The sequence below is a fragment of the Alligator sinensis genome, unplaced genomic scaffold, assembly GCF_000455745.1.
Source record: "Alligator sinensis unplaced genomic scaffold, ASM45574v1 scaffold996_1, whole genome shotgun sequence".
NCBI classification, from domain to species: domain Eukaryota; kingdom Metazoa; phylum Chordata; order Crocodylia; family Alligatoridae; genus Alligator; species Alligator sinensis.
The window spans coordinates 845092-861974 of NW_005842581.1; the positions used below are offsets into that span (position 1 = coordinate 845092).

Genomic DNA, 16883 nt, shown 5'->3' on the forward strand with positions numbered 1-16883 from the left:
TACCTGCCTTTTTCCATGAGGCATAACTCATTTAGACTCCCTCTGCAAATTTTATCTGTGTCAGCTGCTTCCACTCAATAGAGTAAAACCTATTACAAGAATAGGGTTTTTTTTTAAACTGTGTTAAGTGTTCTTTTGATTTCTGGGCTACCAGATTGGCAAAATTGGCAGCATCTGAAAGAGATGATTCTTATCTAAATCCATTGCATTCCTTCCTTGCTTGTTTTCCCCAAGCTCTTTTTAAGCTAAAACAATTAAAAGACCAAAACACCCTGTTACCTATTAATAATTGTATTTTGCTGACCAGATCACACAGCATTTGTAAAAATTCGGTTTGGTATTCTAAGCTTGTCACATAGCTATTCTCTTTTACTAATGTCTCCTGGGTCAGTGTACCTGCTATTTTACTGTGATGCCCGAATGGGACTGTAGGATTGATTTTAATCTGTTTCTACAGTGACCTTTTGTATATTGCATTGATAAGCAAATAAGACTCTGTGAAACAGCTATGTTTTGATTCAGTTTTGGATTCGGCCATTTCGGAGGGACAGTGATTTGTTTCGGTGTTTAGATCGCTGATCCATTTTGATTTGGCTGAATCTTTTTTGAAGTTTTGACACTTTCAGTGATTCAGCCATAGGTTATAATGGGGAATCACTAAAATGTCTATAACTTTGTCATTTCTTGCCTGATTTGGATGAAACTTGTAGGGATGATAGCCTGTTTTGCGGGCATGAAGCCTGTCAAGTTTCAAGGAGACAGGTGTAGGGGTTTCTGTGAAACTGCACCTCAAACTGTTCAAAGCAAAACTCATAGTACTTGCTGGCAGCAGCAGCATGCTGTCATCCCGCATGCAGATCCAGGGGCCCATGCCCCTCTGGGAGGGCTGCGGGGCAGTGCCAGACTTTTCCCGGAGGGCGCGGGCCCCTGGATCTGTGCACAGGATGAGAGCAGGCTGCCGCTGCTGGCTGAGGCCAGCACCAGCACTGGGTTCTTTCCGGTGCTCAGTGCGGGCTGTACCAAGCAGACTCGGGTGCTGGCACTGGTCCCAGCTGGCAGCGACAGCATGCTGTCATCCTGTGCGCAGATCTGGGGGCCCACGCCCCCCAAGAGGGCTGTGGGGATGTGCCAGACTCCTGCTAGGGGGCGCGGGCCCCCCAGATCTGTGCGTGGGATGACAGCAGGCTGTCATTCCTCCCCCAGAGCACTGGGATTGGAAGGGACCTCAGGGACAGACACTGGCCAGCTACAGATGTCAATGTCAGAGCAGTCCTTCCCTCCACCCCACCCCTTCCCTCCCCTCTTAATTTCCGTTTCCCTGCAAGCCCGGCTTCAAAACTCCAAAATTTTCTGAATTGTTTTGGATGGTTTCGTTTTATTTTGGATTCAGCGTTTCAGGTGCCAAAATGGGTCGAAACACCTCTGAAACAGAATGGCTGCCAAAGTTTCTGACAGTCCTAATAAGCATTGCTAAATAATCCTAAAATATTGCATGCTCCCAATATTACTGAACTGACAGTCTCTCTCTTTCCTTCTTAATGATCAAACATAATCAGCTACATTTTTTACCTCCATCTTGCGTTTCATCAATTTCTTTAATCACAGAAATCAAGCCCCTTGCTGACAGCTGTGTTGCTATATTTTTCCTAGTGTAAGCAAGGATATATACAGTGTTTTTCTTTGTTTTTTTCCCCACTCACCTGATAATTAACAAGTTAGTTTTTTGGACACTTGCCAAATAAGAGGAAGTGCACAAGAGTCCAAAACAGACTTAAAGAATACACTTTAATCTTGTTTACCAGTGAGTGTGTCTTCAGATTAAAATAAACTGTTTTGTTTTACTGTTTAAGGATATACAGATGTTGAAAAAGTTCCAAGTGGATTTCCACTTTGCTTGATTTGTAGTGTAGATACATGCAGATATTTGTGAAGATGGAGTTGCCAGGGAAGGGATCAAGAGAAGACTACTTGAGGCAGTGTTGAACTTATGGGCAGCAAAAAAACTTCTATGTTCTGCATGTAAACTCTGTATGTGTGTGGGGGGGCAGGGACATACAGATTAATAACTTTGTTCCATAGGTTACAAAATTGGTTCCTTTAATAAAAAAGGTAGAAGGCCATATTCATTAAAATAGAATTTGTGCCTCTTTTAATTAAGATTCTGTACATAAAAAGTGCTCGATTGGATTATACCAATAGCCCATCTAGCCCAGTTTGCTGTTTGTGATAGTGGCATTTGGCAGATATTGCTGAACAGTGAGGGCCAACCTTTTTGACAGGCATGCCAGAAATTAAGTCCTACACTTTCACCAAGTACCAGTCCAATCCCTTTCCCCTGCCCATTCTGCTGTTCTTTCTGTTTCCTGTCCTGTCTGCTGCTGTGCTTCCTGTCCCCACTCCTATCTGCCACATGCTGCGCATGAAGGTTGCCTGTGCCACTCATGCCACATGTACTGCCAGGTTATCCATCCCTGCTTTAGAGGAAGAATATATGAACAAGGTTTATCTAGAGTAGTGATTCTCAATCAGGGTACCGTGATATCCTTTGAAGGGTGCCTCCAGGTGGGAGGAGATAAGTAGGCTGTGAGGAGATAAGCAATTAAGAACAGGTCTAGGCTTATTCCTGCCTGGCTGATCCCCTATCCCCACTGCCCAGCCTCTTTTGTAAGGAGGTAAGTGGTGTAATATCTGAATTATTTTTTTACATTGGATGCCACTCAATTCCAAGAAGTTGTGGAGGGGTGCCTTGAATCCAGAAAGATTGAGTAGTCCATCTCCTGTCATGACCACCCTGGCATCAATCATCATTGATTTTAAGGATGCCAGATCCCTGGCTTCTCTTCTGTTCCCAGCAGACCCATCCTCTATGGATTTGTCTAATCCTTTTTTGACTCTGACTATATTATCTTCTTCATTGTTGCCATGATGCAGGCTCCACTGTTGTGGCTGGGTACAAGTGCCACAAGCACCTGTCATGTATTGTGTTCTCCTGCTTGCTTTAGGGCTGTCTGGTAAACCAAAGCCAGGCAGAGGACTGGCTTGTGCTATAGCCGTTCCCCATCTGTTCTCCCCCCACGTTCCTCCCGTAAGCAGAGGCATGCAGGACAGTTCCACCTCCTCTGGATGCCTCTGTTTTTGGGAGACGCCATGTAGAGTCAGACTAGGAAGAGCTGCAGCACCAGAATCTGGCCTTTCAACTTTAAGCTTATCAGAGAGCCTTAATGCAAGCAGGAGAGTGCCTGTGCTGCAGCCTTCCCCATCTGGTTGTGCAGCCAGGAGCATGAGGCCCGTTTACCTGGTCATGGTGGCAGTGGCAGCAACCTGGCTGAAAGCCACTGAGGCAGCATATTTTAGTCTAAAGAAGTCATGGAGTGTTACTGAAGGAGATTCATACAGAAACCAGTCTGTGATTCTGTGTAAAATAACTATAAACTCCCCAAACCAATAAAATTTGGTTCACTTTCTAAACAGGCAGACCAAGAGGCACGGTATTCCACATTCAGTACATTTTTGTTTTGTTTTAATCTGGTAGCAGTTTTCAGAAAAATTGGAGACCATTTTTGACTCTTCAGTGCTGCTCTGTTCCAACTGATTAAAAAATCATAACCCTAGTCAGAAAGAAGAGTCTTAAAGTGCTGAAGGAAGGAGAATACTATTGATTTAAGACTGGGTATATCAAAGATATTTTTAGCAATTGGGCTTTGAGTGCAGGAAGGTTTTTCATGGCTCTCTATTCCTCATCTAAAGCACTTTCTAGAGTAAACACATGCAGCACATTGCATTAACTCAGTGGCTCTCAACCTGGAGTGCTGCTTGATTAAAAAAAGTAATGGAGGGATGCCCTGCCTCTAAAAAGGATGAGAACCACTGTGCTTGTTGGAACCTTCTCTGGCAGTAAGGGTCACAAGTTAACTACCCACTGTTTGTTTAAACCTGCCTCCTATTAATTTCAGTGAATGCCCCCTAGTTGGTTCTTGTAGGTCACAGGTCTAACTACTTTCTACTACTTTAGTCTTCTGTACTTTCTACAGTTTTCTAGGAGCTAAGTTTTCTTTCAGGCTAGATTTTATTTAGGTAACTGAAGATGCAAAACACATGTCTAAATACCGTGTAGTGTACCCAGTGCTACTCAATGTGGCTTATTAGGACACTTGACAAATAATTTCAGAGCTGTTACTTCTTTGTCTAAAGCCTGCAGGTGTGTTAAATTGATATTAGTACTACTTAACAGAGGTATTTTAAGGTATTGTTGGTCTTGATCTTAACATATGGAAACTGACATCTCTTTTCACTTTTTAATAGGGTAAATGTCGAGATTTTGAGAATATGTTGTGGTTTGAATCATTGCTTTTTTATGGCTGTGAAGAACAGGAGCAAGAGAAGGATGATGCAGATATTTCACTGTTGCCTACCATTGTGGAAAGGGTGGTTCTTGCTAAACTAACAGGTATGTTTCTCAAAAATACCATTGTCTTATTACTACTTAAAGCTGCTAAACTATCCTAAATAAAGGTATAAACCTTTTCTTTTGTTTTTGTTTAACTATCTTCCTGCTTGTTTTTCTGAGCACCTGTGAAGAAAATGGTGGAGTAATTTTAATTCTATTTTAATAGTCATTGCTGAGAATATATGGGACCCTTTTTCCACATCACAGACATCTAAAATGGTAGCAATCACACAGAAACTAGTAGATGGATATCCTTCAGTGGTAAATGCAGAGAACAAAAACACACAGGTAAACCTTTATCTCAATTGCCGTTGTAGGAAATTTGGGGGGATGGTTTTTACAGAATAAACATAGCACAGTGGAAAACAGCATAGTGTTTATCTGCTGTGGGAATAAGAAACAGAATTTTATAACTAATGATGTGCCCTAGCTAGTTCTGTAGCACTAAGCAAAGCCAGTTGGGGAAGTGCACTGGGAAAAGGAGCTGAGAAATTGAAGAGTGCATAATTTTTGGTGAGATTGGCACAGGGAAATACAAAGGGTACTAAACTTGATTATGACGCTATAATTTTCCTTTATGGTTTGCCTGAAAACCATTTGGTTTCTTCCTTTTACAGTTTGTTCCTGGAGCAGCCTCTGGATTTATTGCTCCAAAATTCAGTTGCTTGCCTTTTGTCTATGAACCAAAGAACTTATCTCATGAGTAGGGACCTACCTAAGTCACTGTGAGATGATGGGTTTTTCATGCCCGGCTTGCAACATGCAGAGCCACTTTCATGGAGGCCCTGACCCTCACTGCTGGTTGGTGGAGGGCTCAGTCTTTGTCACTCAGTCTACATCACTACCACTTTGCTCTGCTCCTTGCTGCTGATTTGGTAGAGGGTGCATTCACTCAGTCTGCCTCACTGCTGCCTCTCTTTTTTTTTTTTTGATTGATTGATTTTTATGGGAGATTACAGCCAATGCTGGATTTCCAGGTAATGACAGACAATGCTGTTTCTGTTTTTCTTAGTTTCCGCAAAACTACGATTTTAGGTAGGTCTGGTAGTCATGAGTTACTAGTATAGTATTTACTGCAGTATGTACGCTCTCATTAAAATAGTTGGAAGTAGTCCAGGGCAGTTATCGGGGAAAAGTTATTTCAGCATGAAGATTGAGGATTTGGTCTACAAACTGACAAGCATGTGTCTAATGTTAAGCCTGGAGAAGTCCAATTGAGTTTTAATAAATGTGGTTTAAAATATTGTACTAAAAATTGGATATTAATAATCCTTATATCTGACTTCAGGGGACTATCTGCCTGCTTAAAGTTAAGTACATGCTTCCATTCTTTGTCCAGTTGGCTCTTAAAGTACATTGCCTTTACATTTTTACAGTGGGTCTCTAACAGCCAAGTAGGACTTCTAGCATTTTTAGTGATTCCATCCCGATGTTCACTTTTTCAGACGTTCTTGAAAGCCCTGTTACTAAGAATGAGGAGGACACTAGATGATGATGTATTCATGCCATTGTATCCAAAAAAGTAAGTTTATTATTAAATGTGCAGATACCTCTATGAATATGTATATTAACAGTACCAAGTACAGTTTGTTTTAAGTATGGTAGATGAGGTGTTTTGTGTAGTTCTGGGGTGGTTCTTTGGTTTGGCTGCAGCAATTTCACTGCTATGTAGGGAGAAGTTAAATGAAGAGAAAGTGAATCATGGGTGGTGTAAATCTGGACTCTTTAGTCTACTTCTGTGTGTGAAAATAGAGATTAATCCACAACCTTCAGGCTGAGGTTTTAATGCCTGGTTTTATAAATGAGTTTAGAGAAATCTCTTATTTTCCAGTGTCTTAGAAAACAAGAATTCTGGTCCATATTTGTTTTTCCAACGCCAGTTTTGGTCCTCAGTTAAGGTAAGTTGACAAATATCTGGTGAGGTTTTATCTAGGTACTGCTATTGTTAAATACTCGTAATTATATAGACGGAATGACTTCGTTGTCCTTCTGCCATACTTGCTTTATGTGAAAATTTTGTGCGAGTGTTGTGTTCAGGGTTTGAGTGATAAGTACTTGTTGTGGGAAATACCTGTGATTTTAACCATCTGAACATGAATTCAAGTACAGTATATAAGCTTAACTAAAATTATTACCTTTGATAGGACTGTGCCCTTTTAAAATCTCTCTCCCATACAAAGAGTATAGAATTAGGGAATGCTTAAATGAATTGCCTAATCTTACAACTCTTAAAGATATCTATGCAGATTTGATCAATACACTAGGCAGATAACACTCAATAGTCCAATTAAAAATGAACTAAGACAAATAGTGCAGCAGGGAAAACAGTGGTGGGGTCAGGTAGGAAGCAGGTGTTGGGGATATGTGGTAGGAGGCAGGCTGCTTGACTCCCTTCTCACTGCCTGCCCTCCTGTCACTACTTTCCATGCTGCAGCAGTGTGGGTGATTTTAACACAATCCTCCAATAAATGATTCTGTACATGGAAAATTATAACAAATTTATAAATTTTCCTTATAGAATGTAATTATTCAGGGAGCATCTTAAATTCAGAGTTTTCTTGGATTCAGGTAAATACAGTATGTTCAAGGATAGAGAAGCCCCAAGGACTGTGCATAGGGGAAGACACTAAACAGAGCTACCCGGTTATTAGAGGCAGCCTACCAAGGTAATCATATTTAATATCAAGGCATGGCAGATCAGAAACAGGAGGCTAGGGAAGCTCAAGGACAGAGCAGGTGGGTCTAGCTGCCAGGTGGCATCAGACTCTGGGGTCAGAGCTCCACACTTGTTACAGTGACCAGTTTTGTTTAATTAAAATTATTTTCCTTTTAACATTTGAAACCTGAGAGTCCAGCCATATTCCCCTCTGGAGAACAGAGATGCAGAAAGTTTCAAGGAAACCAAATAATTAGGGGTGCACTGATAAAGACTTTTTGGGCCAATGATGATTTTTAACCATTTTTTTTTTTTGGCCAGTACTGATCCAGTTGCCAATTTATACAGCCTGGCAGCTTTGAGTGTTTCTCGAAGAAGTGGGGCTGGGCCAGGCGCAGCCCAGGTGGGGTGGGGCATGGGATGGAGCCACATGTGGCTCATCCAGGGGACAGGGGAAGGCAGCTCCCACCACTGTGCGCACCCCCAGGTCCACCAATATGGACCAACTTATATTGGTGCACCTCTACAAATAATAAAAATGTTTTCTGACTAAAAGGTGGCATCACAAAGAGACTTTAAAATACAGAGATTTTTTGTTTTCATGCAGAGATTGGAAAAAGCAAAACAAAACAAAAACAGTTCCACCTTTTCTCACCTCAGCCACAAGAAAAAATCCTGGAAACACAACTATTTGTAAAAGTCTGGGTTTCAGTGACGCTGTCTGTCTTCAACTCCCAAATCTGTCCACTCTTTGGTTCACTTTCTAAGCCGATACACTTTTCCAAGCACAAGAACAAGTTATCCACAGCATCTAAAAGTTTTGTCATCTTCCTAGACTATGAGTGTGTAATAGGCAAGGTGTTTCCTGTCTCCACCGAGTTCCCAGCCTCAAGTAGAGTAAAACAGATACGATGACAATGATAAATATTTGTGTCAGACCTGCAAAATGCCATGTCTTGTGTGACACTATCTGATACAGTAGTCCATAGTGACAAGACTATTTAGTAATATTTCTGCAAAAAGAAGCCTTGTAATCAAGAGTGCTGCTGCAACCGGATTACATATGTACCCACATGGCATTTGGCAGCACTTAGTAAATCTGGCTGAAACTGGGTGGATCCACTGTCACAGCTGCACTGGCAAGGCACGGAGTGCATTCCCTCCTGGGAGACACTAGACATTAACGGACAGCTGGCAAAAGGCACGGGCACGTCTACACATTCTGCCTTTTGTTTGCAGAGCTGATGGTGCAGCAACAAAAGGGTTCTGCTGCCATGGAGGGAGCTGCAAGTGTGGATACACTTGCAGTTTTGCTGGCAGAACTTTATTCCTGCTAACAGTTACGCATTGTAGATGAGGCCTGAATCTTGCAGCCCAGCTGAGATGTCATGTAGACTCTTGAAATGACTTGCAATTGCTGCTGCAGGCAGGCATGTCGTGCTGCTTTGGTTGACTGATTGCATGATGAGGGGCTCAGTCGCAACCCTCCATTCTATAGGTACCCTTAGCTACTTGCTTTCCTGCAGATATCCTCACAGAGCTCCCCACCAGTGTAGCCCTTTATATCCAGCAACAAAGCAGTCCCTCATACTCATTTATCACCATGCAGTTTTGTGACTTCCTGTGCCACTGCTTGAGGCAGAACCTTGACTGTAAGCTGAAGTTTCTCATTCTGTTCAGATATCTCATATTTGTGTAAAATGTCAGAGTGAGCAACACCACTTGACAGTTTTGCTGTCAAGGGAACCAGTATTTAGCTCATTGTAAATTTTGCCTTCTGGCATTTTTAATGAAGTATTTGAATCCTTCTTGCTGTTACATAGAAGGGGAAGGAGGTGCTGCCTTCCAGCTAGAATTCAAGGAAAACTTTGGACTTTTTGAATGAGTGGGGAGCACTCTGGGATACTGCTGTCCCATTTCTTCTGCAGCTTCTCAACAGCTGTTCTACTGGCCACTAACTGCATTGCACAAAAAGAAAGAGAGTTGCTTCGACTGCTTCATTGCCTGCTTTCCTGCCAGGCTATGTACACAGGCAAAAGGATTAGTGCCAAAAGCTCTACTATCTCTGCCTTGGGTTAGGGGAGCATCTTTGAAAAGATCTCTTCTATCTATCCCATGCAGGCTGCTGTACTTTACAGTAGGCTGGAAATATCTCCCCAGGGCTCTACACCAGTCCTGAATAACAGCAGCACAGCATACTTGGTGAACTTCTTCCTGTCCATTCTCACATGTCTCTTGTACCAGTGGCTCTCGGAAATTAAGTGTTCCTAAGTGCTTAGTAGCAGCAGAGTGTCTTTCAAGATGGCAAAAAATCTGCCCCCCAAAGAACTGATAGAAATATTCAGGCCTTAGTTTGAAAAATCTGGTCACCAGTATGCTATTCCATGCTTGGTTTCACAGATGCTTACCTTTTAAATTTGTAGGGCAAACTTGGGCTTTTAAAACATTGCTTTTTTTTTCTTCAGTTGTTTATCTTTGCAGTAGCCCACAGCCAGGAACTGTATACAAGCTTCTTTGTATAAATAAAGGGTTTTCTTTTATAATAGTGAGAAAATCATCTCACTGGTTCTGTTTAGGTATGAAACTGAATGGTCAACATTATTCTTCTCTCTTTTACTTCAGCCCTAATCAGTATATTTGAACATGCTCTGAACTGTTTATCATTTATCAGTTTGCCTTCATATACTCAACAGTCTTCATATTCTTTTTGTTGCTTTCAGTTACTAGGAAACTTTCTCCAGTGGTATGGAATCCTTTCAAACAAAGCTCTACAGGAATTATCAATAGATGGACTGCTAAATAGATATATTCTTATGGCATTTCAAAATTCTGAGTATGGAGATGACAGCATTAAGAAAGCTCAGAGTGTAAGTAAAGTGAAATAAAATGTACTCTGTAAATTCAAATACTTTCCAGCTCATGAATTGCAAGTCATGTAAATGTGTACTTGTGGTTTGACTGGAATCTGTTCAGCTTCCCCAAGTTTTCCCTTGGGTTCTCTTATTATGATCTTTTCAAAAAGGCAACTTCTCTGTGAGTGTATCAAGCTTTAGTTCTAATGTTCATGAATTAAAATAGAATTATGCCCTTATTGCTGTTGGTGGGTAATACTGGTGCCTTTAAAAATTGATTCAGTATGTGATGCTAACATAATTTTTACATTGGACATTTTATATTGTACATAGTGAGAGGACTGTAATGTCTGTATCGGGCCTTGCATTTTTTACTCTTCTTCTCCCCCCTCCCCCCCCCCCAAAAATCACACCTTTGATATTTATGTTTTGTTACTTGAGGTTTTTTTAAGTTTCTCTTCCCTTCCTCTCTAGGTAATTGCTTGCTTTCCTAAACAGTGGTTTACCAATCTAAAAGGGGACAAAACCATTATCCAGCTAGAAAACTTCTGTAGATATCTTGTTCATCTGGCTGATGTAATTTACAGAAACAGCATTGGCTGCTCTGATGTAGAGAAAAGAAATGCAAGGTAACTTATTTTTAATATTATAATGCATTGGTATCTCTTTAATTGCTGATGCGCACTGCTTATGAAAAATAAGCCCCCATAAAATTCTGCATGTTGCTTTATAATCTTTGGAGTGATGTCCCCTAACATGGCATCATGGATTTTGGGTGCATTTTATATGGATTGTGTGTGATCTGTTCTCATTATGTTGTTCTACTCTTTTAAAAAAAAAAAAAAAAAAGACTTCAGATTGCACTTGGGATTGTTTCTTCTTGCTGGCTTCCCATCAAGCTTGTCACACCGCATGGGGAAAAGTAGTCTACCTGTTAGCTAGATGAATTGGTTAGATTAGATGCTTAAATGCAGTTGATGGCAAACTAGTCCATATACCAGTCATCTCAGTGTTTGTATCATTTCCATCAAGGATGTAATTTGAAAACAAAGGTTTGTGTTAGTGTGACAGAGCAGTCTTTGACCTGCAAAGTCTTTATTTTGGTGGGGATAGATAAGAAGAGAAGATCTCAAGGTAAGTTTGGGCTAATGGTTAAACCTGTTTGTAAGCTGAAATTCCATGTGGAATCTGACATGTAAAGCCATGATGTAGGTAATTAGGTACTTGTTTATTGCAGAACTGTACTTGAGCCATATTAGAGTCTATATCTTTGGAGGCTGTCAGTGGAATTGCATTCTCCTCCATGGTAGTTCTTGTTCTCATCGGGGAACTGGACTTTGTTTCCTGTAGAAAAAAACGCGGATTTTCTCCTTTTGCAAACAGCTCTCCACAGGCTGGCAGAGTTCTAGCGTGCAATGAGCTGCTTGCAAAAAGGACATGAAACCCTAAGCCCTGCCTGCTTGAGGGGGGGCAGGGGGTGGAATCTGAGAAGAGCCAGGGCTGGCTCAGACTCACTTTGCCTTCTGCAGGCTTTGGGGCCAGTGGGGCCTAGGCCCTTCTGGCAGGGCTGCGAGGGAACAAAGGGCTGCAGGTCAGGAGTGAGGGGCACCAGCCGGTATGGGAATGTGATGCGGGAAAGGAGGGGAGGGGAGCAGCAAGAAGTCTGGCCCCTTTCCACCTCCCAAGCACTGGTCCTAGGAGACACAGGCTTGGGGCTGGCATCCTTTAATTAAATTAGCTAGCGATGAATAAAATTAGATCAGCCCCCATCAACAGCACAAATGGGCCACAAAGCAGGGTGTCTGGCCGGCCTGCTTTGGGAAGGGCGCGAGGGGTAGGGGGTCAGAGCAGGGGAGTGCTGGGAGCCCAGATGCCTGGGTTTTCCCTCTGCTGTATCCAAAACAACCCCATCTCCCCAAGAAAGACCCTGGACCCCTGAGTTTCCTCTGCCCCTCTTTCCTCTGTAAAGAGAGCTAGGCCTGGGGCATAAGCTGGCACCCCAGACCACTCACTTGGGGATAGGACTTGGGGCCAGCAGGTTAAGGTGGAAGCTGGGACATCTAGGTTCTTGGCTGTCTCTTGGAGGGGAATGGAGGCTGATGGCTTAGAGCAGGGGGCTGACATCCCAAACCCCTAGGTTCTACCCCTGCTCTGTGGTGCTTTGCAGGGGCCAACAGTCTATCCCCAGCCTGTCCCCGGGGGTGCTGCTGGTGGGGCCAGTGCCAGGTCCTCAGACCTAAACTGGAGAGGAGAGGTGGATTCTCTGCCTATCAGGGAGATCTGGGGGCCAGGAGGCTGTGGGTAAGGAGTTGAGGGTTTATGGGGTGGCTGTGGCTTGGGAGTAAGGGATACTGGCATATCAGGGCTGCTCAGTGCCACAAAGCAGCAGGGGAGACGGCCATAGCTGGACCCATTTCCTGGTAAGCAAAGAGGACGGGGGAGCTCTGATTTTCCATGATAAAAAAACAAAAAAAAAAACCAAAATCAAATGCCAAAATATATAGGTATTTAGAACGTTATTTAATTATGATTGAGACACTGGTAGGCTTCCAAATCTATTAATAATTGTAAATATGTCAATAAAACATTGTGTTCAACTGATACCTATATATAGTGGTGTTTTGTTTTGTTTGCAGAAAAATGTAGATTTGGGGGGTTTTATCAGAGAATTTTATATTTTTTTGAGAGAGAAAAACTAGGATCACTGGTTATCATGTATAGGTTTAAATAGCCAAACTTTTTCAAAGCATATGTTGGAAGGAAATCAAATTTGAGAGGTTTTTTTTCTTGGAGACCTGAACAAATATCCCTCATTTGATTGCAGCTGTAGTGATAATGTCATGTAACTTCATTTCTTTCAGTTGAAGTGGTAGTTATTGCTAGGCTTCCATCCTTATCTCTGTTTTTAAAAACAACTTTTAGTTTTGTGGACATCTGAATCATGGTCTCGTTGGAGAATGGAGAACACTACTGATCTGGTGCAAAGGATGGTCTAATGTTGCTTTTTAGCCAGCCTAGGCCAGCAGGAGTTTTTGTCTTTAAATCTTGTAACTACTTAACTTCCTCTCTCCTTCAGCACTCAGAAACCACAAACTCTTAACCCTTTAACTAGATTCAATATTTTGCTTTTTAAAGAAATGAAAAGAGGTGAGGAGTGTTAGTAGTATTAGCTATTTTCTTTCTACATTTACTGTAGTTTTATATGGAAAAAACTAGCACTGCAACTGTGAATTAAGGGGAAAAATATTACAGGAGGTCAGTTGGATATTAAACCAAAGAATCTCTTCCTTGTACTCCAGTCTCAATTTTAATTCCTGTGTGCTTTGTGCAGATAATGCCTATTGAAGCATAGGGAAATAAACATCAAGTGGCAAAGCTTTTTCAGTCACTATATGGTAACATATGAGGGACTTGCTCTATAATTTCAGTTTACAAAATTATAAAAATCTTCTTGTGTTGTATCTGTGCATCTAGACTCCTCTGTCATGCAGCATCAAGGGAAATATTGCTAGTACATTCTGTCTCAAAGCAGAAACATTAATCACACATTACTTGTGCCAAAAGGAAAATAAGCATGCTAACCTGTATCTGCATCTGTCACTTTCTCCGGTATGAAGGATGGTTTCAGAGTTTGATTTGATGGTCTCATGTAAGGTAGTTTTTTAGACCTCTCTACTGTTTGAAATTTTCCTTAGATGTTTGACTCCCATGCAGTTATCTTTTTTTGTGCAGTAAAATTGTTCTTAACTAGGTTTGTACCTCTGTAGACTAGATTGCTAGGGTTAGTTCACACCAAACCTATTAAATTGATCTGAATCAGGTATTTGTGTAAGTGTGTGGCCTCTGTCTTACCTCTGGATACATGCAGAAAGAGTGGCTGCTGATTTTTGACTTGATCAGTATGTTTACTAGCAAAGATTCACTTCCTGTTGCCAATTATGACCAATAGGGCTATGAGAAGCTTAGGTTGCTGATTCAGTTCAGAGGAGATACAGCCCGATATGGCAGCCAAATCTCTGAATCCAAATCGAATAGGGAGACCAGTAAAAAGGTCCAAATCATTTCAAAGCTCTCCGAATCGATTCGGAGAGATTCGGAGATTTGGGCAGTCTCCGCTTACTGCTGTAGGGAGCTGGACCCAGACTCCATGCCGGTAAGTAGGGAGTGGAGGGAGGGGGCTGGAGGAGGGGGGAGGGGACCATGGGGGAAACCACCACCAGTCCCCATCCCCTGCCTGTTCTCCCAGCCCTATGGAGTGCCCCCCGACCCCCGCCCATTCTCCCAACCCCGTCAGTGGTTGCCCCACCCAGCCCCAGCATTCAGGACAGCTTAAAAACATACATATTTAAAAAAAAAAAAAGCCCCACACTCACCAGCTGCTGTAACAGCCGTCTGGGCCTCTGGGGGTTCATGACAGGGCCCCCCCCCATGCAGCAGTGGGGGCCAGCAGGGATCGCCCCCCTGCCTGGCAGGAGACGGTGAGTGCGGGGGTTTTGGTTAATTTGCTAAAGTTCTGGGATGCTGCAGCTGGGCGGGGCAGCCATTGATGGGGCTGGAAGAGCAGGTGGGGGATGGGCCCTGTTAGATTTGGAGATTCGGCCAGTTCAGTGGCGTCTGAATCAGTGAATTGGATTCAGCAGAATCTATTCAGGACAGTGATTCAAATCACCAAATCGAATCACTGTCCCCAGAATTGGCTGCATCCAAATCCGAAGCGAATACTAGCCACTTCGCACAGGCCTAATGACAAAGACTTTATCCTGAGGCACTGGTACATTCAGGTAACCTACATGTACAACACGTGCTCTTTCTCTCTTTAGAGTTGCTACTCTCAAAGTAATTTTTCTGGTTTAATATCCAGAAGCAAGCTGATAATTTGCATTCATTTCAGTTAACTTCAGATTTTTTTTAACTTTGTTATCCAAAGCTGTTTGTCTCTCAACAAATTTACTTAGTTTTCAGAAAATAAAACAGTTCTCTGCTTTCAAATGTTAATACTTGTATTGGATAGTTTAATGTTTGTGTGTACTGACTTATTTTCCCCCCTTTCTCCATGTAGGGAGCACATAAAACAGATAATAAAGCTTCTAGCAAGTGTTCGAGCTCTGGACCATGCTGTGACAGTTGCAAATGATCACAATGTGAAAGAGTTAAAGGTTTTAATTGAAGGGAAATAAAATTTTCAGATAACTCATTCTGAGCTTTAAAAACCATTCCCAATTGTGTAATGTATGTACATATGTAAAGTTTCTTAAACTGTAAAGTCTTGATCCTTGTTTTAATACAAAGTGCATTCTTATATACAGCATCCTTAAGTATTGATTTCTTTAAAAGAAAAAAAAAAAGAATCCTGGAAACTTCTTCTCCAGAAGCAGATTTTCCTTAGATCGCTCAGCATCTTGTTTACAAAACATTTTGTACCCAAAATACTTAACCATCTACTCAGTTACTTGTCCCATGATTAACTGGAATGTGGGTATTGTGTAATTACACAGTGTGCATATATTTGTACTACCATGTTACTTTCACACTGGATTTACTGGTCTTTTATTGTTAAAATAATTTTTTTCACTTGCCGAAATTTATTTTGACAGTAAATTGGCCATGCTATTGGTCAAAAGGGTTGGCAAAACATTCAAATACGTAAGAATCATTTGACCTAATTTGAAAGGGAGCTTTCAAATAGCACCTGATATTGCATGGCAGCTGTGCTGCTCTTATATTAAAATAATTGAACTTTACTTGCGTTCAGAATGAATACGGGACTTTCTTCAAACTGTTCTTGAAATCATTCAACATCACTTTTCATAAAAACATTAGATTGGCAATTTAAATGTGGTAACTCACGTTTAAAGGTAAGTGGCAGCATTCCCTGACCCCAGAAGAGTCATTTACTTTGAAAAGGCAGCATTTCATGAATCCTGGATCCTCATCTTATTAGTAACTCAGCTAAATTTTTACTGTTCTATAACAATTTTGATTTATACATGGAATCTGTTTCCTCACAGATGAGTCTTTCTAGAGGCATAAAAGCCAAACAGGAAAATAAGTTTTTTATATCTCATAAATACTTGCCGCAGTGTAAACAGACCAAGCAACCAATTTTTACACTTCCTGCTAATCCAGGTTTGTTTGGTTTTTGTTGTTTTTTTTTAAATGAGCTATCTTGCAAAAACAAATGCTCAGTTTATCTGTGGCAAATCAAAATGCTATTTTTGGTATAAGCTCTCTTACATTGGAACACTAATGATATTCTGGGGGGTCCAAGGAAAGGGGATAACAGCTGTCACTGTTTTGGAAATAGTTTGTCCAAATGTGCCCTACATTACTTGGGAATTGTAGCAATAAATTGGCATACTGAGTAACATTAGAATCATTGTATTTTATGCTCATGTCATGTGATATAAATGAGTATATTAAAATGTACAATTTGTAACATGCACACATCATTTGAACACCAAACAGTTGCTTTTTCTGAACTTGTTGGCCTGATGGATACATTCAGAGTGTCTGCTTTTAAGAATCCTTTCAATAAACTTGTCTGTCATGGAGCTGTATCAGTGCGACCTGTGAGGTTTTATCTTTTCCTTCAGGACGGTGATAACAGAAGAACTTTCCATGGTTGAGTAGTTGTTTAAATAAAAAACAAACTGAATTGGAAAGTAGATTTTGAAATATACCAAAGCCACATTGTCATGATGGATTTTGTTTGCTTTCCCAAGGTAAAAGTTAGACTTTCAATATATAGATGAGAGAATTCCAAATGGGCAGATCTGGTGGGGGGTGCAATGCTGTAGTTGTATACCCTGCTCCCTCCTTTGATTTCTCCTCCCAAATTTTAAAACAAGCTGCCTAGGATGGGCAGTGGCATGTCAATTAAGTCGGTGCTGAAAGAATCAATTGATTTAATGGTCCACTATCATCCCCC

General features: G+C 41.5%; 1 protein-coding gene across 4 annotated transcripts in view; it reads left to right on the top strand.

Annotated features, from left to right (window-relative positions):
- Positions 1-16512, top strand: part of PAXBP1 (PAX3 and PAX7 binding protein 1) — a 40720-nt gene extending 24208 nt beyond the window's left edge. The window contains exons 11-17 of one of the 4 annotated variants that reach the window (XM_025214405.1): positions 4303-4447; positions 4614-4735; positions 5824-5969; positions 6279-6345; positions 9824-9970; positions 10430-10584; positions 15015-16512. In XM_025214405.1, the coding sequence (XP_025070190.1) occupies positions 4303-4447; positions 4614-4735; positions 5824-5969; positions 6279-6345; positions 9824-9970; positions 10430-10584; positions 15015-15132 (900 nt within the window). In that variant the 3' untranslated portion in view covers positions 15133-16512. Of the gene's footprint in view, positions 1-4302; positions 4448-4613; positions 4736-5823; positions 5970-6278; positions 6346-9823; positions 9971-10429; positions 10585-15014 lie in introns of those variants that run through there. The other 3 variants (XM_025214406.1, XM_025214407.1, XM_025214408.1) reach the window with 3 other exon arrangements.
- Positions 16513-16883: the final 371 nt, after the last annotated feature.